This window comes from Corvus kubaryi, unplaced genomic scaffold (assembly GCF_017639235.1).
Source record: "Corvus kubaryi isolate FWS band 111438036 unplaced genomic scaffold, C.kubaryi_AGA036_p1.0 split3-131, whole genome shotgun sequence".
Lineage (NCBI taxonomy): Eukaryota > Metazoa > Chordata > Aves > Passeriformes > Corvidae > Corvus > Corvus kubaryi.
Genome location: NW_024582083.1, coordinates 2897444 through 2925106, shown reverse-complemented (window position 1 = coordinate 2925106; position 27663 = coordinate 2897444). Strand labels below are relative to the sequence as shown.

The following is a 27663-nucleotide window of genomic DNA, read 5'->3' as shown; positions in this document are numbered from 1 at the left end:
CTTAAGCATAAAATAATTTTCAAAGATAGTCTTTCTGTGATCTACCTACATCTCTTCACCACTCCCTTTCACTGCAATACGTGGTCAGGCTTACACCTCTCTCAACACCATCAAGTGTACACAATAAAAGATATAACAGGCAATATAGGTCTGACCAGGGTCTATAATACCAAAATCACAGCTGGTAGACAAGGGAGCAAATGCTGTGAAAAAGCTGTTGGGCCTCATGAACCACATGTGCCAACAAGATCAGTAAGTTCTTTAGTACCACGTCCTGTGGCCAGCACCGCCTTCAGAAAATTGGAGCTCAAGAAGGTTACTCACAATCAAATCAGGCAAAATAGAAGTTGCTTTTCCAATCCAGCATTGCTGCACATCTGCTATCCTTATTACATGAGGTGCAACAGCTAATTGTGCTGCCACTGAGAATGTACTGCTGGCTTAGTACGGTGTACAGAGGCTCTTCATAAAATTACTATATTAACAACATATATCATCACTTTCACCTATGAACTTCAAAGATACAAAACCCCAGAACATCTCACATTTCTCACAAATCTTAGCAAAGCTGGATGTACTTTCCAATTTTGCTATTGTATCATATGACAGTTAAAAGCTTTAATCATTGCCAAATGCTAATAGACTTGGCTATCCCAGATGTACAGAACTGGCTGGAGGGTAATTATGCTTCAGAATTCCTGTTCCCATTAAGTTTAGATTTCACAGTTATGTTTACTGCAGCTTGCTATTTTCTCAGTGGCGTGGGAGCATTTACTGGATTCTAAGTAACATGCAAGGCAGCTAAATGCAGAAGAACTACTTTTCCCCATGTGTATAAACAGATTATTTCTTTTATCAAATAATTTTCAGTAAAGAGAAACAGACCCATCAGGCTTGGACTCTCCTCACTGGCCTATTTAACACTGCAGCCTATTTCTCAATAAAAGGATGGAAGAGGAATCATCAATCTTCAGCCACATTTTTGCTGTTGCTGCCCAAAAAAAAAAAAAAAGACACACAAGCACCCAGAAAGCACTTGGGAATTATTCCATGTTATTTGTTACTATCAATACACATCCTGCAGAGAAAGTGACAGCAGGCATGACAGAGACAGAAAGCTATAGGTTTTCTCGGGTATAATACATTCCTGATCCTATTTTGAGGACCTGCACTTCAAATGGGATGCCGTGAAGCAATTGCAGAGAACAATCAGGTCCAGCTTGGAAACAGGGTCATTGCCTATTGTGTTTTGGACTGCATGACTTTTCACTTTCACTATATTATTCAGTAACTACACAAAACAGTTTGAAAAGCACAGTAATTATCTCCAGCTTTTCCACTACCCACCCACTAAAAACACAACTTGAGTTTAAACAGTTGCTCTGTGTCCAGATAAAAAGTTAAGCTAATACTAGTAATCAGTGGCATGAAGCAATGCAACATGTGTGTGTCTGAAGACATTTTTGATTACCCAAAATGAATGAGAACTAGAAAAAACCTTCTACTGTCTTTGTTTCTTCCACCATATGATCAAAAATTCAACAGAAGAGCGATACAAACAAATACTTCCATAAGACTTATTAAATATTTGTAAGTTCAGCATACTTAAATTATTTAGTCTAATTTTTTTTTTTTTTTTTTTTTTTTTTAGCAAGGCAGGACAACCCAAGTCTGTCTTTCAGACTGCTGAGGGAATTAATTCAAATTTATCTTGGAGTATTGGATTAAAGACAAACTTTAAAATTTTAGTCTTATGGACAATATACATAGGCTAGATTGTGACAAATGCACTGTTTTTATAAAAAGAAAGTAACTAAATACAATGCAATAACTACTTTTTTAGGGGATTCAGATAGGTACTACTGCCTATATATCTAACCACATCCCTTTCCCACGAGTCTAGTTTTTGCAAAGTGTACTAAAACATCATTATGGTTTAAGTACAACTACTTTAAGAAACACAAAAATGGAGTCAATCAAAAAACATACTGCCTGGAGAAATCCCATTACATATTCACTTCAGCCTCTTTTAAAAATACAATGGAGGCCAACCACACTGCATTCAAATGTTTTGAGAGAGGCACTCAGGCATTCTCTCAGCTTCTGCTACTGAAAAGGAGAGTTTGAGATATGCAGAACCCATGGAATGAAATTTGGGTTTGTTATTAGAAAGAAATAAAACCTCATTAGTGTTCAGGACACAGAAGATTTAACAGCCCTTAGCTAAACCCTCTTATTTCTTTGATTATGAAAATGCATTTCTTCTGAGGGTTGTGAAAAATTTAATGCCTAAGAAAAATGAACATAGTTCAGACTTCCAAAAAGAAACACTGCTGGGAGTGACAATGAAGGGCCAGTCCTTCACATAGGAAGAGCAAGACCAGCAAAAAAGGATTAGAAACACTGACTCCAGCCCACACAGGCTTTTAAAAACCAGAAATTACAGGAATCAGGTTGGACATTCTTGATGCACAACAAAATGGTAAGAACTTTATTACCAAATGAATCTATCTATCTATGTCCAGGGAAACCTTAAAAGGATGGGATATCTTGTAATAGATCACTCAGGCAAGCTGGGAATGATTTGCACACCTGATCTAAGACTAGCCAAGTCATAGAATAGCTTGAGCTGCAAGGGATTCACAAGGATCATCAAGGCCCTGCACAGGACAGCCCCAAGAATCACAAAATTTGCCTTAGAGCATTTTTTCAAACATTTCTTGAACTCTGTCAGGTTTGGTGCTGTGACCACTTCCCTGGGGAGCCTGTTCTAGTGCCCAACTACCCTCTGGGTAAAAAACACCTTTATCTAATATCCAACCTAAACCTCCCCTGACTCAGCTTCATGCCATTCCTTAGGGTCCTGTCACTGGTAACCACAGAAGAGAGATCAGTGCCTGCCCCTCCTCTTCCCCTCACGAGGAAGGCTGCAATGAGGTCTCCACTCTGTCTCCTCCAGGCTGAACAGACCAAGTGACCTCAGTCACCCCTCATATGCCTCTAGATCCTTCATCTTCATGATACTCCTCTGGATGCTCTCCAGTAGCTTTTTATCCCTCTTATATTGTGGTGCCCAAAACTGTACACAGGACTCGAGGAGAGGCTGCACCAGCACAGAGTGGGACAATCCCCCCCCCTTGTCTGGCTCTCAATGCTGTGCTTGATGCGCTCCAGGACATGGTTAGCAGCAATTAATCTACAAATTTTAGATAAAAGGAGACCTGCTGTTGAAATTAAGATATACAAACATACCAAACAAAATATTTTAAACTATAAAGCTTGCAACTGTATTGGTATCAGGGACTAACTTGAATTCCTTGATTCAATAATGAAAGGCTTAAAAATGGATTGTCTAGTATACAAAAACTTAAGAGCTTGAAACAGGATAGATCACAAAATACATGTTCACTGTTCAGACTAGTGATTGCAATCCTTTCCCCAAGCCTCATTAAAATCACATTTAGAATGCTATTCAAAATGCAAGTCAGATTCATTTTTTTTTGTTTGAACAAAACAGGTATTAATAGCAGAATATTTGATAATGTGGAGAAGATAAGAATTAATTTTAACCGGTACATTCAATGTTAGAATAAGTAGCATTTCTCTTTCTACAATAGAAAATAGTACTGCCAACTTTTTCCCTAGCATTAGAAGGTTTGTTGTATTCTAAACCACAGAAAGTAGCATGAAGCAGGTGAAAAAAGAAATGAATGAAAACACTCTTCTTGTGGGTTTTGAAACATTTCTTATATTGGTACAAAATTTATAACCCCTAAATATTAATTCCATCGCTTTCTCTGAATAGTACCCAAAACTCAATGCTGCCTTTCACTTAGGGTGACCAGAACTCTTACTTTCACTAAATCAGTCCTGAAACCCAATAAAATGAGGTGGTAAGCCTCTTTCAGAATGTTATTTAGAATTTGGGGGGTAAAAAAAAAGTTGTTTTGTTTGACTGTTTCTTTGTTTAAACTTAAAGACAGCGGTGACTGTGGGCAGAGAACAGAGAATTAGCTAATAAACCTTGGCACCCATTGTGCCAAGGCTTTCTCACAAGAGTGGGGCAGAAACAAAACATCAAAGACTACTCAAAAATGGAAAAAATATTCTTTGAGCACAGCTATGAGAGATGGAAAAAAGACATAGGAGACACTAGACGGATGCAAAAAAAACATATTGAGGATGCAGGAAAGGTCAAGTCAGCCTTAAAACAGAAATTAACTGTTTCATTTCTCTATGGATTTTTTTTACAGCACACACATTTTTCTGTCTCAAAAAGGAAAGAAGAATCATTCATAACATCTTGCTGAAGTGTTTTAAACATCACAGGAAAAACATAAGAATATTATTTAAAAATTTTGAAAACCTGAATTTCTAAGAGCTCAATCATCTAAACATTTGTTTAGCTCTACCCATCCCCCTGCCAGAAGGTGTTATTTGCAAATCCTGAGCCCAATTTCCAAACAGACTCAGAAAGAGAAAGTTTATTTGGATTAAAAAGGGAAAGTTTTTTCTGCTGTCTTTGCATACTTCCCAGAAAACCAAACACTTGGAAGTGGTTCTTAAAATTTCTTTGGTTTGACTTTGGAATAAAATATTTTTGAAGTTATTTTAGAGGCATGTAGAAACTACTGCAGCTGCTCTTTTGATTTAAGTAAGTTTTTTTCAAATTACAGGATTTACCACTCAGTTTTGTTGCATTTGAAGGTTTATTTTGTGAATTTTCTCTACTGACGGCAATAAAACCATTCTATTTGGTTCTATAAAACACATGATAGATAGTGTTTTCAGGAAACCAGTCTTCAGCAGAGGAGGACCATTTTCCCTGTGCAAATGGCATACACTAAATAGAAACAGAGGATCAAAACTCAAACTTTATAATACTAGTATCTCTCACAAACATGCATAAGATGGTACTTAAAAGCCTCAAAGCAGTTAGAAGCTCCACAATGCCAAACCCTTTATAATGCTCAAACCAGACCTGCCTGCTACACCATACCTGATTTATCTACTATAATGCTACTGAAGAGCACCCTTTTCTTGGAGAGAAATTACCTAATTTTCCAGTAGTTTCTCTGAAAGCAACTTTATTACTGCCATGGTTTAGTCCCAGCCTCTAGCATGGATGACATGCAAATTCATGAAGAAAACTAACTCTACCCCAGCCAAAACCAGCACAATAACGTGTGAACTACTCCACATTTCACACACACTTCTGAAGAAAGACACTTCCAAAAGTGAAGTGCAGTTTGAGACTGGCCATATTTAACACACAGCAGCCAAGAGATGTGCTTGTTTCTAACAGTAGGTCAGAAAGCATTGTGAGACTTAATGTCTCTTGGAAGTTCAATAAATACATTTCAAGGTATAGCCATCAGAAGTATTGAGCCCAGTTTTGTCACCTTAACTGATGCACTACTTAGTAGGCAATTATAGCACAAGAACCTTTTTTTTCTCTTTACCTTTAGATGGTGATACAGTCAATTAACTAATGGGCTACTTGTGTTATGAGTGTTTAACATATGGAAGGTTAGCAGGACATGACTCAAGTCAGTTCAGCCAGGACACTACTAAAACATCCCCCATACGAGATTTCACTGAACGCCACAGGAAGCCAGCTGTTCGGAACATGGAAGCAGTGAAGGCATCTAAGGATACAAGCTTCCCAAATGAGACCTTTAGGTGCAAGCCACAAAAAGATTTGTCCTGGGGAAAAGAGGGCAGAGAAAGGCTGGTGTGGCACTGACTCGTTCCTAATACGCCGCTTCTGACAACACATCACTTCTGGGGACATGCATGGAAATGTCAGGGACTGTGAGGACAGCAGCAGGTAGGAAAGAGGTTGCCAAAAGACCAATGTACAAAACCACAAAGGGATGATAAACCTGACAGCTTCCTTTTGTGTTTAGTAACTGTCCTCTGCAGTTTCGCTAACAGAGGAGGTTGCCAGATGAACATATTTATTATACCAACAATGTAATCTACCACAGCTTCAAAGCCATACAGCTGTACATTAAAACTCGAGCTTCTTGGAAGCACTCATCATATAATTTCTGGTAATTTGGCAAAGCAGAAAGCAAAGAACTTACATAAAACATACAGCTTGTTATAACAATATCTTTCTTTTTACTTAATTTTATGCAAACAATACTAATGTATACAAATTGAAACAGTTTTTTTCTCCAAACAATGCAACAATTATATTTTACAATCAACAATTAAAATTAAATTAGAAACATTTCTAACAAAAGGTTAATTCCTCTGCTGTCAATTTTTTTAAACTCTTACTACGCAAACATTTATATACTATTCATTCTTTGAAAAAGTTGCACATTCGACAGAAAAAGTAGTGTTAGTTGCCATGATATTTCTCTTCTCCCTGAACTGAGAACTTCTGCCAAGAAGTTCTGCTCTGTTCTCTAAAAACTTTTTATACCAAAATAAGTTAAGAAATGAGAAGATATCTTAATGTGAAACATTGTATAATAGAGAGAATTGTATCTAAAGAAAAATACAAACAGTCACAGAGATTTTTCACAAGTATATTTTCTTCACTCCTGTACCTTTCTCCCATACACTAGTTGCATAACATCCAGTTAAAAGAGGGGGAAAATGCCAGGTAAGGAGACAAATCAAATCAGCTCTCTCTCCAGAGTTCAGAATGGCTCTAGAGGACAAGAGCCTGGAGCCTAGAAAGGCAAAAGTGTCCCTTTTCCTGTCACAGATAGGAAGCTTGACTCTTTGTATAAGGGAGCCAAAAATTAAAGAACATGAAAAGCAAGTTAGGTTTGCTGTATGATGATTTTTAGCTCAGCGGTTATTTTCCAGAATAACCTTTATCCCATTTCTCTGTGTTATATTAGTGCTGTTAGGGAACAATACCATCATCCAGTGTCCTCAAATTCTGCCTGTGCCTCGTGCACATTCTGTTTTTACATAATTCTAAACTACATAAATCAGCTGATTATAAGCACCCTGCAACCTGCAGCTATTGGATTGTTTTAACTTTTTATGTAATAAAACAGAAGAAACATTTTGCAAACACAGACAAAAACTGTATACAACTCTGCTCACCAGCCCAAAGACCTGCAGCTATTAATCAAATGAGAACATGAGAAACATGTGAATGCTTTTTAGCACAATTCATTAGACAGAAATTTAATAAAAATCATTCTGTAATGAAAAGAGGCCTTCTATAGTCTTAATGTGTTACTAATCAGATAAGAAGTGACATTAAAAGACAGAGCAAATGATTTAACAATGGTTGTAAATTTTCCACTTCCTATTTAAAGAAATAATTGTTTTTGTTGACTGAGGGTTCATGTTTTACCTTCCTGTAAACAACTGCTTTAGAGATATACAAAGATAAAATCTTAAAAATTAAATAGTCCAGGAAACAGTTTACATACTTGGGATGGCGGATGTCCGGCAGGGATCGTTCCAGTGCTATATTGTTGCTAACAAATATGTTGAAGCCATTTTCCCTATAAGCAGAATCATCGTGGTCTTCCTCTGTAAGAGGGTACGGTTTTCCATGTTCACCTTTCCCTGTAACAAAACAAAACAATTATTTGCCTCAAACTGACAGCAAAAAATGTACTATGACAACAAAAAAAAAGTTACACTGAGCTTCAATTTGTACACTGTGCCTGGAACACCTCAAAGAAACTTCTCGCACTGTCTTTAGCAACAAACCTGTTATTTCCAATACAAAACCAGAAAGTAGGTACAAATAACGAGGCTCAGAAGTCACTCTGAATTCACCCAATTCATCTAACTTTCCTCTTTCCAGACACACAATCCGGTTAAAGCCATCCTATACAGAAAAAATTCAATTATAAATTAAGCTAAGACCTTTCTCTTTCATAATAAAATTATGAACAAATGGATCAGTTCCAGCAATATGCCTTTCAATCAGTATGAAGAACCCAGTTACTGAGTTACTTTACATTATAGCACCCCTACCACATGCTCATGTTTTCAGACTACAACTTTAGCACTGAAGTTTATGGCATCCAACTTTCCAGAAGAAACAGCAAGGAAACCAGACATTTTGCTCTAGGCTCCTGGAATACCCTTGCACTCCCAGGGATAAGACAGATGTACTCAGTGTTTCTAATGTCACAGCACTGTGGAGCTGGTTTCAGAAACTGGTCACTTTGTGCTTCCCCAAAGAAATCATCTGCTTATTCCCTGGCAAAGCACAGACTTTCTATTCCAGGTTTTTATTCCCAAGTTAATTCTCATCATCAGTCACTCAGCTTCCTTAGTACCCACCTCAGGCTACTATACCTCTACCTCTTCCAGTGAGAGAGCAGAGAACAAATAAAAACACTTCAAAGAAAATCAGAATATAAAAGCCTTCAATTCTTCTCAACTACTTTTATTCTTCCCATTTTTGCAGAGGATCTACTTTTCAGAGTTGCAAAACCCTTCAAGCCTACTCAGGTTCTCAAGAAGATATGCTTTCCTTTACATCTCATAGATCACATTATAACCTCTCTGTCTATCTACCTTCAGGCTCCCTCTTAAGAAAATACCTCCTTTTACCTGGGCCCTTACAGAGAAATTAATCAGCTGGATTCAATAAGTGACCAAGGGCATGTGATCCTCAGCTAATTAGGAGCAGCTACAGGAGTGGATGAAGAGCAAAGCAACCAGAAGCTGAGAGAAACATCCAGTGGTATTCTTAAAGCCCGTAAGCCTTTGTCAGTGCTCTATTTCACACTGCACAAGACATTAAAAACACAGAATACACAACTAAAGGTGCTGTAGTGACTCAATTTTAGACCTTTTTCAGCTAAAATAGTAATTTTTTTTATTCCAACACTTGTGCATATTTAATTTCATTTAAATTCTTAATGAAAACAAATAATGTTACTTACAAGGAGGGAAAATTAATTTGTATCATGAAACACTTTCTGTTTATGCTATTCCATTCCTAACAGGTATTTTGCCATTTTTATCCCCAAATGTATACAACATACTAACATAATGCAATATCTGAGACTAAGCTTCTATGTGAATCGTTATGATTTCATGCTAATAATGGGGAGGAGCTATGATTCTAAAAAAGCAGCTAATGAGTCAAAGTACTACTCAAAGTTCAATGGTACAATTGTATCAAATATGATTCATAATAAAGTAACAGTAAGCTAATGTCATTCAACCCTCAAGACATAGAAATTTTAGCCCTTCTCTTTCAGCATATATCCTAATTAGACCAAAAGTAAATATTTTAACCGGTAAGAGATTTATCCAGGTAGTTGCTAACATTGTGAAAATTCTGAAATAAATGGTTAAAAGATACTATTGCAAATATTTTTTTCTTTTTTCTATAAGATTTCCTGTGTATTCCAGCTATTCACCCTGTACAAAGAGAGGTGGATTCTTGCTTTGCTTTTCTTAAATGAGTCCATTTGGGTCTTCAGGAGATGAATATTTTTCATAAGAGTAGAGTTTTCTTCATAATGTCCCTTGCTAGTGAGACTGAAGACAAGCATTTTTAAACCCGTCTCCCATTCTTTCCCACCAAATATGGAGCACTATCACTGTGCATAAGCCAAAAGCAAAGACATCATGGTTGTTATCTAGAGCAACTCAGGAATGGGCAGAACTTTCTTCTATCATGCTGTGTAAGGATCTGACCAAATTGCTTTTGCACTTATGCAGTACAGCTCAGCCATGAGGTGCACTAGAATGTGTGAAGCATGACTCTTTACTAACACTTTATTAAAATACACATGTAGAGTATAAACAGCGGCTTGTGCCCTTTTATAAATGTTGTGACTATTTCTCCCAGCTTTTTGTGTGCTTGCTCTCTCACCCTGCAGTTCCTCCTGATTAGCTAAGGATCATTAGCTAGGCGAGCCATCTATCAGATCCAGCTGGAAGCAGTTTGCTAATTTCTCTAAAAGAGCTAAGGTAAAAAGAGACTATTCCTTATGAATGACCTTGGAAGGAGAGAAATACAGAGGTCAGAAGATAAGTGTTAAAAAAAATTAAGTAAGACTTTTGGGTGATCATTAGACTTGAAGGATTCCCTTTGTAGAGAAAAGTGCCATGTATGAGTCTTGTCAGCATTAAAAAAACATCCTAAGCACAGAAAACTCTTTTTTTTTTAGGAGGATTTACCTTCCTACGTGTCAGACAGTAATTTCTATTACCGCACAATGGTTTGGACGTGGACCTAAATGCCAGGATAAAAACGGGAAACTTCACAATGCAGCAAGAGTAAAATTCTGGTGCAAAGGACCATGATTAAGTATAATTTCCCATTACTGGTTACAGACGACTGCTTTAAATTTATTGATAGACAGATATAAGCCCTCTTATATTGTCTCTTCTGTCTGAAGGCAAAATAGCAATACAGAAAGTGTAACAAGGCTATAAAGTACTGTAGGAACTGAGAGTAAAAAAGTCCAATGGTGAATTTTTTGGCCTCTTTACATCTAAAAGGGGATTCAACCAAATGTGATGGATAAAATCAATCCAGCACTAAGACTTGATACTAACTCTTTGAGGCTGGTTTACAATTGCAGTAAAAATAACCTCATGAACTAAGGACAATCAGAAGTTTTAGTTCAGGATTTTGATTTTTCAGGAAGGGAGAAACCCAATAATAAGAATGACACATGTATTCAACCTGGGCCCAAAAATCCCATCAGAATGTTCCACTGCATGGGAAGCCTTACAGCAGTTTCATTCACACAGTGCTGTCTTACCTTTGTGATTACAGAATTACTAGTCTGATTGATTACAGTAATCAATGTAAGCAAGTATGAAAATATGCTAGGTTTTCCTCTTAAGGCACTATGATGGTTTTGGAGTTAACATCCCTGAATTGCTTAGTACTATGTTATTGTTAAGAGTTTTCATACACCATCTTAAAATGCTTCTCCATAGATATGCAGATAAAGAAAAGGTTAAGTAAGATATTAGAGACATCAAGACAAAGTACTGGCTTGGCCAAGTATTAGATACTCTGTACAGACTTTTTTAGCCCTACTCAGGGATGTTCCTATCTCCTAGGAAACCATACACTGTATAACACATCCTAAAGATTTTCAGTTCTATGCTTGACAACTTGTGATATCTGATAGTTGAAGGACACCTCAGTTAAGCATCTTCTGCTTATATATTATGCAGGTACAGTAGAAGAAGAAGAAGCCCTCTTGTTCAACAGATGGTACAAAGGGAAGATGATTAAAGTGAAACAAGAAAATAAAAACCATTCTGTAAACTCAGTACAAAAGTCAAATTGCAGAACAGCCACATTGGTATAGTTGCTAGGTACTATAATTATCAAGAGAACAGGGGTATTGCTATCAAAATAGATCAACTGTAAATCAATTTGAATAAGCAACAGAAGAGGAGTTCTGCACTACTTCCATATGCAATGGATAGGGGAACTTGCTTAAAATTATAAACAAGAAAACACACGGCAACAGGTTCTCATTTCAGGGTGTTTTGGGTTTTCTTTTGGAGTTTTGCTTTTATAATTCAGATTAACATTCTTTATAATTCAACAGGCATGGTAAAAAAGATTGGCTTTGCCATGTAAGTTCAAGAAGTTAAGCAATTGCTTGACATCTTAACACAGGAAACCAAGTGGATAAAGAACATCAGCCATTCAGTGTCTGTGGGGAAGAACTGTGTACAACTCTGAATTATTTACTGTTTATACTCACTGCTATTAGTTTACTCAGGCATGACTACACAGCTACACCAAGCCAAGACTATAATTCACAGAAGTATTTAAGCATAGCCTTTAATTCAAGCATTCAAGCATCCTTTAACCCTAAACCATTTGCAGTAGGGAATAAGAATTCTCCATGTGCTAAATGCTTTAGTACATGCAAGCAGTCTGTTTTAATACATGAACCTACAAATAAGTAAGTCTTCTTACTTATAGCGCATTTTATTATTTTGGATAAGTTAATTCTGCCATTCTTTAAATTATATACGAGGAATTATCTCTAAATATTCCACTGAGAATCTATCACAGCTCATCTGCGCTCATCACACATGAACTCCAACCCCATCCTCTCCCATGGAAGTTCTCACAGTGAGAACAGATCTTTCTAGAGCAATCTTTCTACACAGAACTGAAGCCCCATGAGGGGAGAGTGAGTATATTTCTTAGCAAAGGTAGACAGAAAAAACACAAATTCTAAATGAATGCAATCACACATCAGCCTCAAAGAAAGAGTGTGAGAAGTAAAATGGGAAATAAAGATCAGCAACAGATTAAAAATATTTGACTCGGAGATCTTATGTCATTTTGACACCTAAACTTTCACACAACTTTTTTCATCCCTGATATGGCAACTGGCCAAGGCAGAGGGCAAAAACTCTAAAGCAATCTGTGGTATCTTTTACATAATTACTGAAGTTTTCCTAATGCACAGTTGTATACAAGTCTCCCATCTCTCACTGTGAAGATCAACTTCATATTCTTTAGATAAGTAAAACAGATTTGCAACTCAAACTCCCAGCACATTCTGCTTTTTTGGAAGTGAATTTCCATTTGAGTACAAACAAAATAATTGCATTCCTTTTCCTCACAGGAGGGCAGGGTGTGGAAATCACCTTCTCCTTTCATACTAGAAAGGGAATTGCTTGTTTTGAGCAAGTGCCTTTTGTGGTTTTGCACATTTATGTTAATTTCCAATAAAATGGATTAAAACTTTAATAAATGCATGAAGGATCTTTGCCAATTTGTTACGGAGACAGAATTAAAACTGCATGTCTCACATTAAAGTAATTCCCTTCATATCAAATGGAACTACCCAAGTTGCAGATAATTTGTAGGTGTATATTTATATGTATATAAAATGGCTTTCAGGTTGAAAGTAACGAACATTTTTCTAACTGTATGAGTAGTAAAACAACGGCATAGGCAATCCAGAGAACTGTGGGATCCATGTATAGGCATGCAACAAATGATACCATGACTCTGAGAGATGATCGATACAACTCTGGTCATCTATTAAGGTGGATCCCAACATTATGAGCACTATGAGAAATAAAAGAACTGAATATAGCTTCCCTCAGAGTCCATAAAACTTGCATCAGAAACAGAAGTCTATTTATCTCAAACTTATTCTACTTTTCCTAAACTTCTCAGAGTATCTCACTCAGTTGTACAATTTCATTACCTTAATTTATATTATAGGAAAGGAATTTATTTGATTTTACATCAATGGAAATAGGATCAAAAGTATCTTTTAAAAATTATTTTATCACTACTCTACCTTTTAGCAGCTTAAAAAGGCACTGCAGTAAGATTTACAACACTTTTAATTATTTATTACATAACTCTGTAAAGATCTGAGGCAATATAAAAGGCTTTTTCTTAGCATTACAGAAGTAATCAAATCTTACTTATGCAAAAACTTTGTCAAGGAAATCCTGAACAATAAATTTTTAAGCAAGAATAAATTATTTCTTTACAAATATATAACAAAATTTATTTATTACAGTTTCAATATTGAACTACTACAGAAAACAACAATCAAAAATTCACTCAGTTTTCTGTTAGAAAGTATTAAAGTCCCTACTATTTTATCTATCTTCAGATGACAGTAGTACATACAGGTTTTCTCTTCAAGGATCATGTAGTCCTTGGTAAATGGTATAGAGATGTTATTGGGAGCAAATATGAGGCTTTGTCCTCTCTGGATTGCTGCTACAGTAATACGATATTGGCCCGAGAAATATGAACTAAATTGCTTCTCTCTTCAGGAATGTCTTTATACAAATAGCATAGGTTGGGAGAAAAAGGGAGAAAAAACATGTAACTTTAAATTTCGTATTTTGACTGCCAGAACTAAACAAAAATACCTCAACAGAACAATCAAACCACAAGAACAAGCAACCAAAAAACCCTCCAATCAACCAAACAAAAGAACCAACAGAGAAGAACATGCTCCTTAAAAAAATTTAGAAGAGTACATTCATATTGTACTGTAGTTGGATCTTTGGAGTATTGCTTGCTTATCATTCACATGAGATGAAAATGAAAGGAACCTGTTACTAACACAGAATGAAATCTCTACTTATAGCAGTGATGTGTTCTGCCATTCCTCAACCCAGAGTCGGTAGGAAGTAGGTAAAGGAAGAGTAGTTCCTGAAGAGAGAGGAAATGAGAGGGACAAATAGGAAGTTCTGAAATATACTTATTTTACAGATGTTTGAGTAGCATTTCTATAAAAATATCCAAGTGGAAAAAAAAAGTAAATTGCAGCCTTGTAACTGTATTAAATATAATTTCCAGATTTCCACAGACTCAATAGGCCTGGGCCAACTCTTCATGTTAATTTAAGATCATAACTTCTGTGTCAGACTGCAAGGAATAAATGGCACTAGATTTTTTTTTTTTTAAGACTCCATGAAGCACGAGAAGCTGATTACCAATATTCTGTATATATCACAGACATGTTAGCACTTCATGTGCATTTTTTAAAATATGAAACAAGAGGAAATGATACAAAGTGACAGTGGTCAGGCTGAGCACCAAAAAAATGCAGTAGTGGCAATGAGCAGAAGAGTGAATGAGTGTACCAAGTGGAGCAAGCAACAGCAACATCTGGCAGAGTGTCAAAAGCCCCAGGTTGCAGCACAAAGCTCTGGAAAATTCAGCTGGGGCTTGTTGCCTTGCAGGACTCCACAGCTCCCAAGAGAGTAAGGCAGGCTTTGGCTCAGGAGTGGGGAACAATCAGCTGGCCCAGCTGCTGCCTTGACAAAGTGGATTGCAAAATTATTATTGTTATACTTCAGGAATTTGCTCTTATATGTTACCTGTTTATCTGTCATAAAATAATGTTTGCTAAGTTAATTAATTTTCAAGAAGAAATAATTAGCTCAGTGCTCTGGAGATTAATTCTTGCAGGTATCTAGGCATTTTACTAGATGTCACTTTAAAATGCAACCTGGCCTTTGCTGTTGGCAGTGGTGTCCTAGCAGAAAAATGGCATTATACAGGTAACCATTGGAAAAATCCAACTCTGTATCTTACAACTTTCAAATAACCAATATGAAGTGAGTGATATAAAAACAAGAAACTGTGGTTTACCTTAAATATGTGGATTTTTTCAATTAATAATTTTCAGTTAATTAATAATTAATTTCTAAATCTTATAGTCTGTGCTTTATGGAACATTAGAGTAAAGTACCCCTCAAATTTTTCATTCATTTGAAACATTAAAATGCAGCCTCTAAATTTCCAACATATATATTGCTGAGTTAAAATACCGGGGGGGGGGGGGGGTAAGTGAATGCTTTAAAATATATAATGAGGTAAACCAGTGGGATTGGTTTATTTCAGCAGAAGAATGACTGCATATGAACCCTGAAAAGTCAACTGTCCAAATAAGCATTTCACGAAAATAAGCAATAGAATTTTTCTTAAAAGATATGGCTTTTAAAACTTGCTGCAAGTACTACAATGGCTTGCTGGGTGGGAAGACTCATTCTACTCCCCCCATTTCCACTTTAATAAGTCTAGCAAAAATAAAAGAAAAAACCAGACCAATACAATTTGGTATTTTGTCCAGTGTATTTAGAATGCCACAGGGTACAATGCAAGATAAGCAGCAACACATGCTGTTTTGATATGAATTTCTCTATCACTGCAGCAGAGAAGCAATATCCTCAGTAGTATTCTGCAGGCTGAGCTGAATCTAATCATAACTCTGTAGCCAAGGGATGCACAGTACATCTTCTGTTTAGTCTAACTACTTATCACCAAACGCCACAGCCACCAGAATGTTTTTTTCATTTAACATTAGAACAGACTGGCTGTATACTATTAATCAGAGCCAAATACTGAATGAGCAAGCGTGTGAGAAATAGAATTCAACCATAAAAAAGGCTTCACAGTTTATTTAGTAACAGAAGGATCTCTCAGGATAAAAAGTATCTACTATGGAACATGACCTGAAAAAAAAAATGTACTAATAATGGTAAGGTGTTTGTTTCAGTCACACAAAATGCCTCAAGAATGGCATTCCAATAGTCTCTAGTGCCAGATGGTGTTATTAATGTGTACGGTCAAGCTGATATCTTGAAAAAGCTCAAACTAAAGTGTCCCTAACAGGGTTAGGTACAGGAACCAAACAGACCCACAAAATAATGCAGAATTACAGTTGCACAGGTAGCGTTTCAGAAAACCCCAAAATACAAAATGATAGGGTCATAACAGCTGTAATTAATGTAAGAGTTATCCCTGCTTCTCTATTTTTCTTCATTCTAAGACATATTATAACCATGTGCTGTTTACTGTATATCATCACAGGAAAACAAATAGGATGTTCCATGGAACAAATTTCTTAATATGGAATCTTTTTTTTGCCTTTTTTTTTCATGAATTCAACCTAAACTAGCTCCAGAAGCTGGCTTTGTGGCTGTCACACGAAGAAGATGGAATAACCTGTAAAAAATGAATTTAGCTATGCGTGAGTCAACAGTGTACAAGTGTAGTCACTCTTGTACATGAAGCATTATTCTATGACGTATATCCTCCAGAGAACATAGGAGCTGTCACAGCTCCCAGTAAATTTGGATTTAGCCTGCATGACCCCTACAAAAAAACCCCAAAACAAAACAAACCACGAACACCCCTAGAAAACAACAACAAAAAATGTGTATATATATATATATACACATATACATATAATATATATATATATAAAAATTATAACCATTCTTACATATGGAGATAGTAAATATTCACAGTTAAAGTTTGAGGCAGACCCAAGAAGCAGAACTAAGCCATCTGATTCCCCACATGGTGACTCAGTGACAAGGACAAACTTATTCCTTCCATAAATCTGAGAAGAATGACAATGAGCAAGCAGCGTTTGCAAACTCAGGGCAAGTTTCACAGGTAGTACGTAAGTGGTTTATTGCCTTTTCAGGTCCATTGAGATTTATACATTATAAGCTGAGTATGCAAATAATTACCTGTGTTAATATAAAAAGCCGGCACCCCTACAAATTCGGAGATGCAAGAATTAACATCAAGGTAAGCAATATAAACCCACATAAAAAACTGAAACAAGTGATGTCATATTCTTGGGACTGGCCTGCATCAGTCTTTCTGCTTTACTTAGAACAAAATGCATTTTGTTCTATCACACCCAAAGTAACACTTTGAATCTCAGTGCTCTTCTCTTTTTCATGTTTTCATTCAGAAAATCAGACACATTACTCTTCTGAAAACTTTTAATACTACATATACTGCTCCATATACTCATAAGTACCACACTACCCAGCTACTGCCTTTCCTTCTTCTTTTAAAAGATACTAACGCTGCAATCATTCGTATTGCCTTTTATCATTCAGTCTGTGGTTTAAAATGCATTCTTTATTTTAAAGTCTTACAACTGACTGACATTTCTGTAGTAAGGGGAGCTAAAGTTAATGTTTGACCCGCTACGAGCAGAGCTCTACACAGCCCTTTTCCTCCCTTGCCATTGATTCACATCTTTCTGAAAAATACAAGTCTAATTAATGCTAACTATTTTTCAATGCCTGACACAAATTTGAGCAAACTTCCTGTACCAAAGTCAACTGAAATTTCCAGTCAATATATGCTGTCAAATCAGGCAGAGGCAGAAGTGGAGACCTCATGAGCCACCTCAGCCAGGATCTGAACAAATTTTAAACTAATTAGTTTAAAATATTTTCCATTCAAAAGGACAACTCATCACTTACAGAACACAACTAAACATTTATCCTAAGGCCACATTTATGCATAATTCAGTAGGAACCCAATATGTCCATTGCGAACTTCTTTGAATAAGTTAAGTTGTTGAAAACTGATGTCGGGATTCAGCCAAAAGTACTTGCTGGGTTTTTTTTTTTAATTTTGTTGATATCTGGGTTAAAGGAAGCAAATAAAAATGTATTTTGAAGGCCAAAATTTTAAAATTACAATCTTTTTTTTCCCCAAATCTTATATAAATGACAGAACTCAACTAGTATTATTAAAGGATAGACATTCAAATTATAAATTTTGTTTGTGAACCAAAACAATACTTTCTAATTTTATCACACACAGAAAGAAATGTCAAGTACCAACACAAAGTCTCACATGTGCACAGCTTGAAATTTCAGGTGGATATGAAGAAAGTCCATAAAAATTTCTTTCTCACTGAGAAAATTTAAAAAATGTTAAATTCCATTATGCATATTTATGATGTATTTATGCAGCACACAGTAACTCTGAATTCTACTTATGGCTGTATGATTAAAAGCCCCTCAATAAATCTGGTTTTTGAGGAGAAAGATCTTTAGCAACCATGTTAAGAGAACAAGCATACACAATTCCCTAGCCCTCCATAACCACAGGTAACAGAGGAGTAGGACGTAAAGTTTCAGATGCATTACAAGAAATTCCACCATTTAAGTTGTCAAGTACATTTAAAACTAGAAAAGCAGAAAGAAATCATCATACCTCATACCTCACATTTTCCAGAGAGGAAAAAAACCCACTTAGTTTGTCTATTTTGCTGCTATTAATTCATCCCTGCATGTCACATGATTTAACTTAGAGAAAGTGTTTCTGCATATGTTTAATTTAACTTTTCCTGTACTTGCTTAAATAGTAAACCAACATCTTCACAATAGTGAGAGAAATTATGACAAAGGACTTGGACTGGATAAAGAATTGATGTTCTACTATGGTGAGTTGACCCTGGCTGGACACCAGGTACTCAGCAAAGCAACTCCATCACTCCCCTCCTCAGCTGGACAGGGGAGACAAAATATAATAAAAGGCTTGTGGGTTGAGATAAGGGCAGGGAGAGATCACTCACCAACTGCTGTGATGGGCAAAACAGAGCTGAATTGGGGAAAAATTACCTTATTGCCAAGAAACGCTCAGGGTCTCAAAACTTCTGCGTATGACTTCAGAAGTCTCCAAAAAAGAAAAAAAACATGAAAACATGATCTGTATCACAGTTTCTTACAGAATTTAAAATGTTGGTCATTGTCTAAACTGGGAGAAAAAAGTCATTTCAATACCATACTGAAGTGGCAGTATGTTAGTAATGTGCTTAACTTACTCATTAATAGCAGCTAATTAAAACGTCAGCCCTCCAGAACTTTAACTACTCACAGCTTTCACTCTTTTTGTGAAGCATATGAAGTCTGGGCTTCTTTCCAGTATAACCACTTCAGTAAAAGCTGGGAACAAAATATGTAGAAAGAAAATCCAAATAAACTAAAACGTTATTTATTTAGAGGCTTCTTTTCTTTTCCTGTGACAATATTAGAAATAGATTAGCAGCAGAATATTTGGTCTCTCAATTAAAAAATCCTTGAAGTATTCAATAACCAGGGTTGCTCAGAAAGGAGATCTGGGATGACAATAGAATCAGTATCCTTTTAGCGTCTGCAACTTGCCCTCTGGAGACTACTCCTTCCCCACTTTATACACCAGTACCCACTGTGTTTCTGATCAGTCTCACCTTTTGTAAACTGGCATGGAATAAAAATGCAAGGAGCAACTAAAAGTATCAGTAACCTCATATACATTAACAGTAGTTTCCAAAACACATACAAGCTATCCAATTAATTAGCGCATAAAATAGAAGTAATGGTCAGGGTAACCTGAAATTATTTCAGCTATCTTTTAAAAACATAAAAACGTAAACCATTTCATGAGAAATTTCAAGAGAAAGACTGTTTCCATATTTTAAGAATACTTATAATGACCCTTAGATATGGATCTTGATTTTTTAACTTTTTTTTAATCTAAGCATTTTTCCACTGAATTTCCTGACAAGTTTTACTATTCCCATTTCAACATCACCTGCAGAACCTTTACTGAAGATTGCCTAAAAAAAAAGTTCATTTTTACCTTGTAGACAGCAGAACTTTCACAGAGGTTGGCAGAACAAAATGTCACTCTTAGAACTGCAGTTTCTTTTTTTACTTTCTTTATATTAGGAGGAGGATGGATTCCCCCAGACACCACTTCACTACAAGCATGCAGGGCAGACAACTTTGTGTCACATAATTACATCCAAAAGGTAGCTCTGTTCCTTGAGAAGCAGTGATTACAGGGCATTGTTTGATGAGCTAGTGTCTATAAAGCAAATTATAGCAAAACAATCATATATCTCTGCCTTTTCACATATATTCACTGGATGTCAGACAAATGGTTTCACTAGTCCAATAATTTTCCTCTGTCAGCTTGTTTAATGAAAACAGGAAGGAAAAGAAAGAAAGTCACCTTACACATATTTCAGTCATAAACTGCATTGAGATAACTATACTAGACTTTTGTACTTGCAAACTTAATTCATATCCTCAAAAGAAAGAAGCTATGACAGGAAAGTAGGCACTATTTATTGGGTTTTATTTTTTTTAGGAATCCAAACATCATGTTGTCTTTTTGAAGACCAAAAGGCTAAAACAATACTCCAAAAATGTTTTTTGTGAATGTAACTAAGTCTTCTGCTAAACTGTATTTTCTATACATGATAATAATTAAGTTTACTGCATCAAGTCAAATGAAAGCACATATAGAGTATCATACAGGAACACATTATACATAATTTTTGAAGAACCTTAACAATTGCAATGTTAAGGAAAGCAAGTAGTGAATTTTAGAGTGAGAGCTTTCTACTGTCTTTGGAATGGTGTGCTTGTGATTATAATGGTGATCATTCTCAACGATGAAGTCTGTAACATGCAAGGTTACTGACCAGGGTGCAAGCAATATGTGGCACTAGCATACAACACTGACAGCAAATTCCCCAAAATTATAATGTAAATTAGGCCAAGAAAGAGTCTTGCTCATTTGCCAAACCTTTAAAATTGACGTTCATAAGGGTTTTGACCTAGATTGAAGCTACAGGAATGTCTTTCTTAAATCTTTAAAAGAGATGGACTTTAAAGCTGGTTGACAGCAGTTCATTGCATGTTTTAAAATTAAAAGATGACATAAAAGTAGTAGGAAAAATTCCATTTTCTCATTGCATCTGAATTGAAAAGTATGATCTTGATAGGCTATAATTGCTGCCAAGTACTTGTTCAAGCTCTTTTACTACAGTTTAATCAGAATTCATTTCCTTCTTCTCTGTATTTGAGTTTTCACAGCAAACTAAGTGATGTTTCTTTGTTCCACTGAGTCAATCAATAATTGCCCTGAACTGACAAACTTGATCATTTTTACACCCATCACAAGAGACAATGAGCCTAATTTAGATGGTCTATAGAGATCTCATCCTCCTTACACACAGACAGGTCTAGCCTGAAGATCTCTAAGCTGTTTGTTCATTCCAAACTCTCTCTCCAAATGAGCCACGTTTTTGAAGACTGTCCAGATAAAATTCCCTTTCCAGAATTACTGCAAAACATATCTCTCTTTAAAAAATCAACCAAACATAAAACTAAACCAGCCAAGCACCTACAGATAAACTCCTACTAAATATTACTTAGATAGCCCTGAAAACATTTAAGCACAAAGAGAAAGATGACTAACAGAGCCAAAAACGAAACCATCATTCGAGACTGCAAGTGCAAAATTAAAAGATCCGTTTTAGCTGAGACGTCCTCTCATACCCCTCCCTCCCAAAAAATCTCCAAAACACAAAACTTCTAAAGTCAAGTTTCCTTTTTTTTTCAGGAAGCAACTCTATTAAACTCCCAAGTATTACACATTAAATACATTCACCAATATCAGCTCTTGATCACTAATATTGATCTAAGTCCATGAAGACAGGTCTTCACCACTTTGCAGAATAGGTAATACTAGACTTGGGACTATCACAACCAGATGGCATCTGCTTCTTATTGTTTTATTTAAATTTTATTTTTGCTTTGGCTTGTTTCTTTTTTTCTTTTTAAAACGGTGTGAGCGCTCATGTCAACTTTCAAATACAACGGGAGAAGGTACTAGAGAGCAAACTTTGGTTTGTTAAGGATTTTTGAAACCACATATCCCTGAACAGATGAAAACATAGAGAAAGATGAAAACGTAGCAACTTTAATATTTTTTCTAGGAGAGCACTTCTTGAATTTTGGATACTAGTTTCATTCAAGAATATGTATCACTGATACAGTGAGAGTCATAAATATTTCTTGCCAAGTTTCTGGAAATACAGTTTTCTTTCTGCCTATCATGGTAAAAATCAACATGCCAATGCCCAGCACAAAAAAGTATACAGAAGATAATTTTCAGTGTTCTAAATAGTAGGAGTCATATTATGAACTGTGCTTCCTCTTCCTCAGTTGCTCTGGTAGCTCTTAGAAATTAGCTTACCAATCACATTTAGGTGGTTTAACTGATGAGTTTCCAAAGTGAGTGTGTGTGTGTGTGTGTGTGTGTGGTGGGGGAACAGGGAAGGACTGGGAAAGAATCACATTTACTTCAACCACAAAAAGGGCCTCATATCTGGCCATGGCAACAGAGGTACTGTGCTTTAAAATAGAAGCTTGGTTCTGACTTACAGCCACCTATAAACTCTTTCTAGAGTGGCAAGATTTAAGTGGCAAGAATTCTATCATGTACACAGTTTTCTGACCAATTCTGTACAGCTGCAGCTTTACACTTCCTAGCTTCTTCTGCAGTGTAATATAAAGTTGTAACTTGAGATCCAGTGAGAGTGTGTACCCCAGCTATCACTTAAATAACGCCATTTCACAATCAGAGGAAGCCACTCTGTAGTTACCCAGAGAAAACCTTGTGATGAAAAACCAAAACACCAAACCATATTTTCTACCTATCAGAGTTTAAACTTCTGGAAAAGGCACCACTGGAAAAAAAAATTCTCTTTCCAAGTAATTATCTAAGAGTATAATAGTTTTATTGTGCTTGGCACCCAGCTCCAGGCTGATCTCACTGTTTTCAATAGGACATCCAGACCATTAAGAGTGGTAGAATCAGATCACAGTCTGCAGCACTTTATTTACAGAGCAAATACATTTTAATATGTGAAACACTTCATGTAACTGCAGTAGATTGCATCCATCTTTCATATTACACATCCTTTATGTGCTGTCTCCTTGACAAGCTGTGATTAACATAACAGTTTAGAATTTTTTAATCATGTCAGACTTACATTAAGATAAACTGACAAACATTTTTCTCTTTTACAAACAATGCATTGTAAACTGCATGAAGCATATTCATGATTAATGCTATGAACAATTAGGTTATGACTGTTTATTGAGACCTTGGCTACCACTACAGTTCCAATTATACTGCAAATTCTCAAATTCTTTCTAAAGGAATTGCAAGTTCAGAGACCTAAATTAAATTTAGTAAACTTGTTTAATATATAAGGTGCTGACAAAATTCCCAGTGTATAATTCCGTATGAAATATGGCATAAGTAAATCAGTGTTTTAGTATACATTTTTTTCCTGCACAACTTTTATTACATTTATCTGTGTAAGTATCACAGAGCTAATTTTTTTCATAAACAATAGGAAATTACAATTAATGTTGCTTTCTGTATCACACTACCTCGTATCTTCTAGAAACAGTCTGGCACTAGGCTTTGCCTTGACAATTTCTTCTGAATTTAAGAACGGGCCCTATTCAAAATTATTATAAGGATTAACCAAGTACTTGAACAGAAGTGATGGAAAAGGATCACCAGTGCACAATTTCTTTAACTGACACTGAAGTCAAATTTCAGGTGTTCACTATTTGTTACTGCTGCACAAAAGTGCTCATGTCTTTTGCCTTCTTTTGACATTCTACCCCAAGAATACAGAGCTCCAATCTATTTCCATTGTCATCACAAATATGTACAGGTCACTTATTTTTCAATATCTCTGCTTAGCTTGTTTATAAAAGTAATCTGAATGAGTGTTTGTTTGTAGAACTATAGAACATACTGTCTGTTTGTTTATAGAACTAACCTCTACGAAATGCCTGCACTGAGGCATGTAAAGGTCAAGATCTTTAAAATCCCCTTCTCCCAGTTAAGGTAACATTTTGAAGCAGCAGAAAGGTAAAGACAGTACCGAATACAGGAAAGAATTACAACCTTCATTCCTTCCCTCCCCATAAGGCTTCCACATGCTATTTAAATATACAAATAGGAGGAACAAAGACTGCAAATTGCTCAGTAACTGCTGGAATAGCCACTGGGTGTTACGGTACATTCTAAAAGGTTTTTCCTTTGAGATCTTGTTAGCAGACAAGACCAAAATGGCTCAACAGTCAAACATAAAAGTATTGACAGACATATCTCGGAAGTCACTTATTCTATTTCTTAGCCAATTTCTTTTGAAGACAAAGGTTTCTATAAATTTATATTTATACAGCTCCTTACATTTTACCATTCTCTCACAAATTAGCTTATTACACTAAATTTTCAATCCACCTCATCGAAATAATCATTTCAGCATACACATGCAATCAGACAAAAATGCCTGCAAAGCATTATAAAGGAAAAATTAAAAGAATTGCTTTTAAAGAATAAATATTGAAAAAAAAAACCCAAAACCACTTGCAGTATGCAGTCTTTCTACATGTATCTTATAGGCTATTAACATCCCCGATAGAATTGATAAAATGCTTTCAGAAATAAAACCTCTTTTTTTTCTCTTTTTCTATTCCCTTGGTTACCCTTTTGTAGTACTTTACTTTGGAAAAGTTATCACTTGTGGTTAGAAATAGGTTATCATGATCAGAAATAGCACTATATTTAAATATAAACATTCAATCTGCATTTCTTTAAAAGCCCAAGAATTATACATATGAATCCTTCCTCTTATCTGAGAAGGGTTGTAATTCATCATTACTGCTACTGCTTGTAATTGATGATAGAGCTGAGAATTTCTTGAGTGAAATAGATAAAATAACTTTCAGAAATGGAAGAACAATGACATTGATTCTTGAGGACTTTTAGTCTCACTACTCAGGACATAAAGATAGAAGTGAAACCAATGTAATGTCTTCTCATGGATGATTCTGAATTACTACCTTAGGTTTTCACAGCTCTCTGCTGTGAATTTCATCATGGGAGCATTCAGGGATCTCAGACTCCGGGTTCTGCACAGAAACCATTGAAAACCAGTGCTATCAGTGCCACAGAAGCTGCCATGCCCCTGAAATGAACGTCTTGGTAGAAATGACCTCAGAGTCCTCCCTAGACAACTGAAGTAGGGAAATCTCTGATAAAACAAAGAATCAGCTACAGTAGCTGATTCATGGAAATGCCAGGGGCTTCAGCATCCAGGATGTCTACTCTCTGTAGAGATGCATGCAGATTTACAGTGCCCTGACACAACAGGCATTGTGTAGCTGGGCTAATACACACACCAGGAGCTACCTGGGCCATTACTACGCAGGCTGCATTCATGCAGGGTGCACCCACCACTCTGAACTCCAACGCAAGAGTGCTCTTCTCATACACAGAGACATTGTTTATTACTTACCAAAACAAAAACTGACAGATGTAGGATTTGCATTTGTTTACAGTTCTCATATTTTTAATGCAAATGAAGCATATTCTTCATCAAGGCATGTCATCAGTTGTATTCCCAAAGGAAAAGAAACTAATAGAAAGAGGTCTTATTTTCAATTCTGATTTCTTGTCAAAAAGCTGGCATGACTTATCAGCTCCAATAAAGTCAGTTTCTCTGATTAGCTTATTTTGTTCCCTCCCCCTCCATTGTAATATCTGATTGACTTAATGGCTCACTTTAGAAAATGGAAGGAATTCCTTCCAAAGTATCTTTCACAATTGTTTAGTTAGGAATTACCTTTTTTAAGGTTAACTTTTGCTTTCATTTTCCTATATTTCAGTCACTGGTTTTGAGCTAATGACAGAGTAATATTCAGAGAAGAATGGAAGCAATTGGGTTGATTAAATAACTTAATATTCATTTCACTACATCTATTCTGTACGGGTAAGTAGTATATTTAAGTCATTATACATTCCTTTCTGACACTGAGTAAATCAGGGCTTGGATAACCAGCAACTAAATGGATAGCTTCACTGTTCCATCAACAGTATAACAATTAGTACTTCTGCAACCCAACAGCATTTCCCTCTCTTGTCTTCTTGAATTCTTTTATCAAGATTAACCAACTAATATTATTAGAACTGGTTTGGAAGTCTTTACAAGTGCTTTTAAATTAAGTTATGGCTACGTGTAAAGCCTTGCCATTCCATCATTCACTTCAAGTACCTTCTCAAGTAGCATCACCATGCTAACAAAATGTGAAGTAACAATAGAAACACCATAAACGCAGATTTGAACCGCAGGTGTTCTAACACAGCCCTGCAAAACCAAAAGCAACACAAGCTCATTTCAGGATTTATATGCCAGATCATTTGTAATTTTAGAGACAAAAAAGATGAGCTAAAACACTTGAAATAAATAGAAATAATTCCTTTCTCCTCTGCAGGTCTTGCAAAAGGCTTTATTCCTTGACTTCAAGAGGAGAGACCATTCAAATTCAAAAACATAGGTTTTAATTGGTGGAATGAAAAGGGATCAAAATATTTGACCATGAAACAGTAGTAGTCATGAAGAAACTCGTACCTCTCCATAATTAGAAATTATGAAATTCCCATTCCCAGTACTTAGGAAATCGTAAGCTTTATAGATAAACAGGCAGGCTGAATTAAAAAAATACTTCAGTCCTTTCTTCTTTTCTGTACAACAAGCATTGACTGCCTTTCCTGAAATGTCCCAACAAGCCCTTTCACATCATGCTTTCAGATAGATTTTCAACTAATAGTGTATTTCAGCTAATGTTATTAGGAAGAGAAATCACATAGTATGTCCTAAAAAAGTGCATTGAGATGCTCTAGCTTTGCATATGTATTACCATATTGTGATTTACAAAGAGCATTAAAAGTTATTTTAATCTGTTGAATAATGTTGACAAATATAAATTATTTAGAAGATATCTCTAAAACGTCAAACTCAGCAAACGGTAAAATAAAGAAAAAATAAAAGTCAGAATTTCTTAATATTCACATACTACTACAGTTATCATGTTAGGTTTAGGACTGGGAATTACAAAGCCACATAACATGTTTTTCCAGTTTCTCAGCTACTCCATGCAATGGCTTGCATTACATGGGCAATGCTTTAAGCTATCCATCAGACAATCATAAGTATTACTGTTATTGTCCAAAACATACGGGGTCCACATTACATATTTAGAAATTAAAAGTACATTGCCAAAGCATCAATGCACAGCCCTCAAAAAGGTCCACTCTAACATGATATTCCCCACATATGTACAAGTTTCCACTTATATGCTGCTTTTATTTTGTACATTCTCTCTTGCATATTTGTGATTTTACATTTAGCAATTTGGAACACAGCAATTATTGATCTGACAACTACTAAATTGCCTAGAATAATTTCCTTCCCCTCCCCATCTTTTTTACCTCCTAAGCAGACGTAGGAGGAAAGGATAATTTCTTTAGTTAAGAAGATCAAGATTCAAAAGAGAAAGGGAAAAATAGCTTACAAAATTAACATATACTTGCAATATTTTAGTAGTTCAGGCTCCTGCAAAATTAAGTACTTACCAAGTCTTATGAATCTGTCAGATTCAGTTATAGAGATATTTTGGGGGAGGTTTTGGCTGTCTCAAGACAGTGGGATCAAGACAGCCTAATTTGTTTTACAATAGTAGATTGGCCTTTGTAGAATAATGACTTTCAATCAC

At 35.9% G+C, this 27663-nt stretch overlaps 1 protein-coding gene across 1 annotated transcript in view; it reads right to left on the bottom strand.

Annotated features, from left to right (window-relative positions):
- The window catches only part of GALNTL6 (polypeptide N-acetylgalactosaminyltransferase like 6), a 446456-nt gene that overhangs the window by 251276 nt on the left and 167517 nt on the right, over nt 1-27663 (bottom strand). The window contains exon 3 of the mRNA XM_042014915.1: nt 7410-7548. Within this exon, the coding sequence (XP_041870849.1) occupies nt 7410-7548 (139 nt within the window). The remainder of the gene's footprint in view (nt 1-7409; nt 7549-27663) is intronic.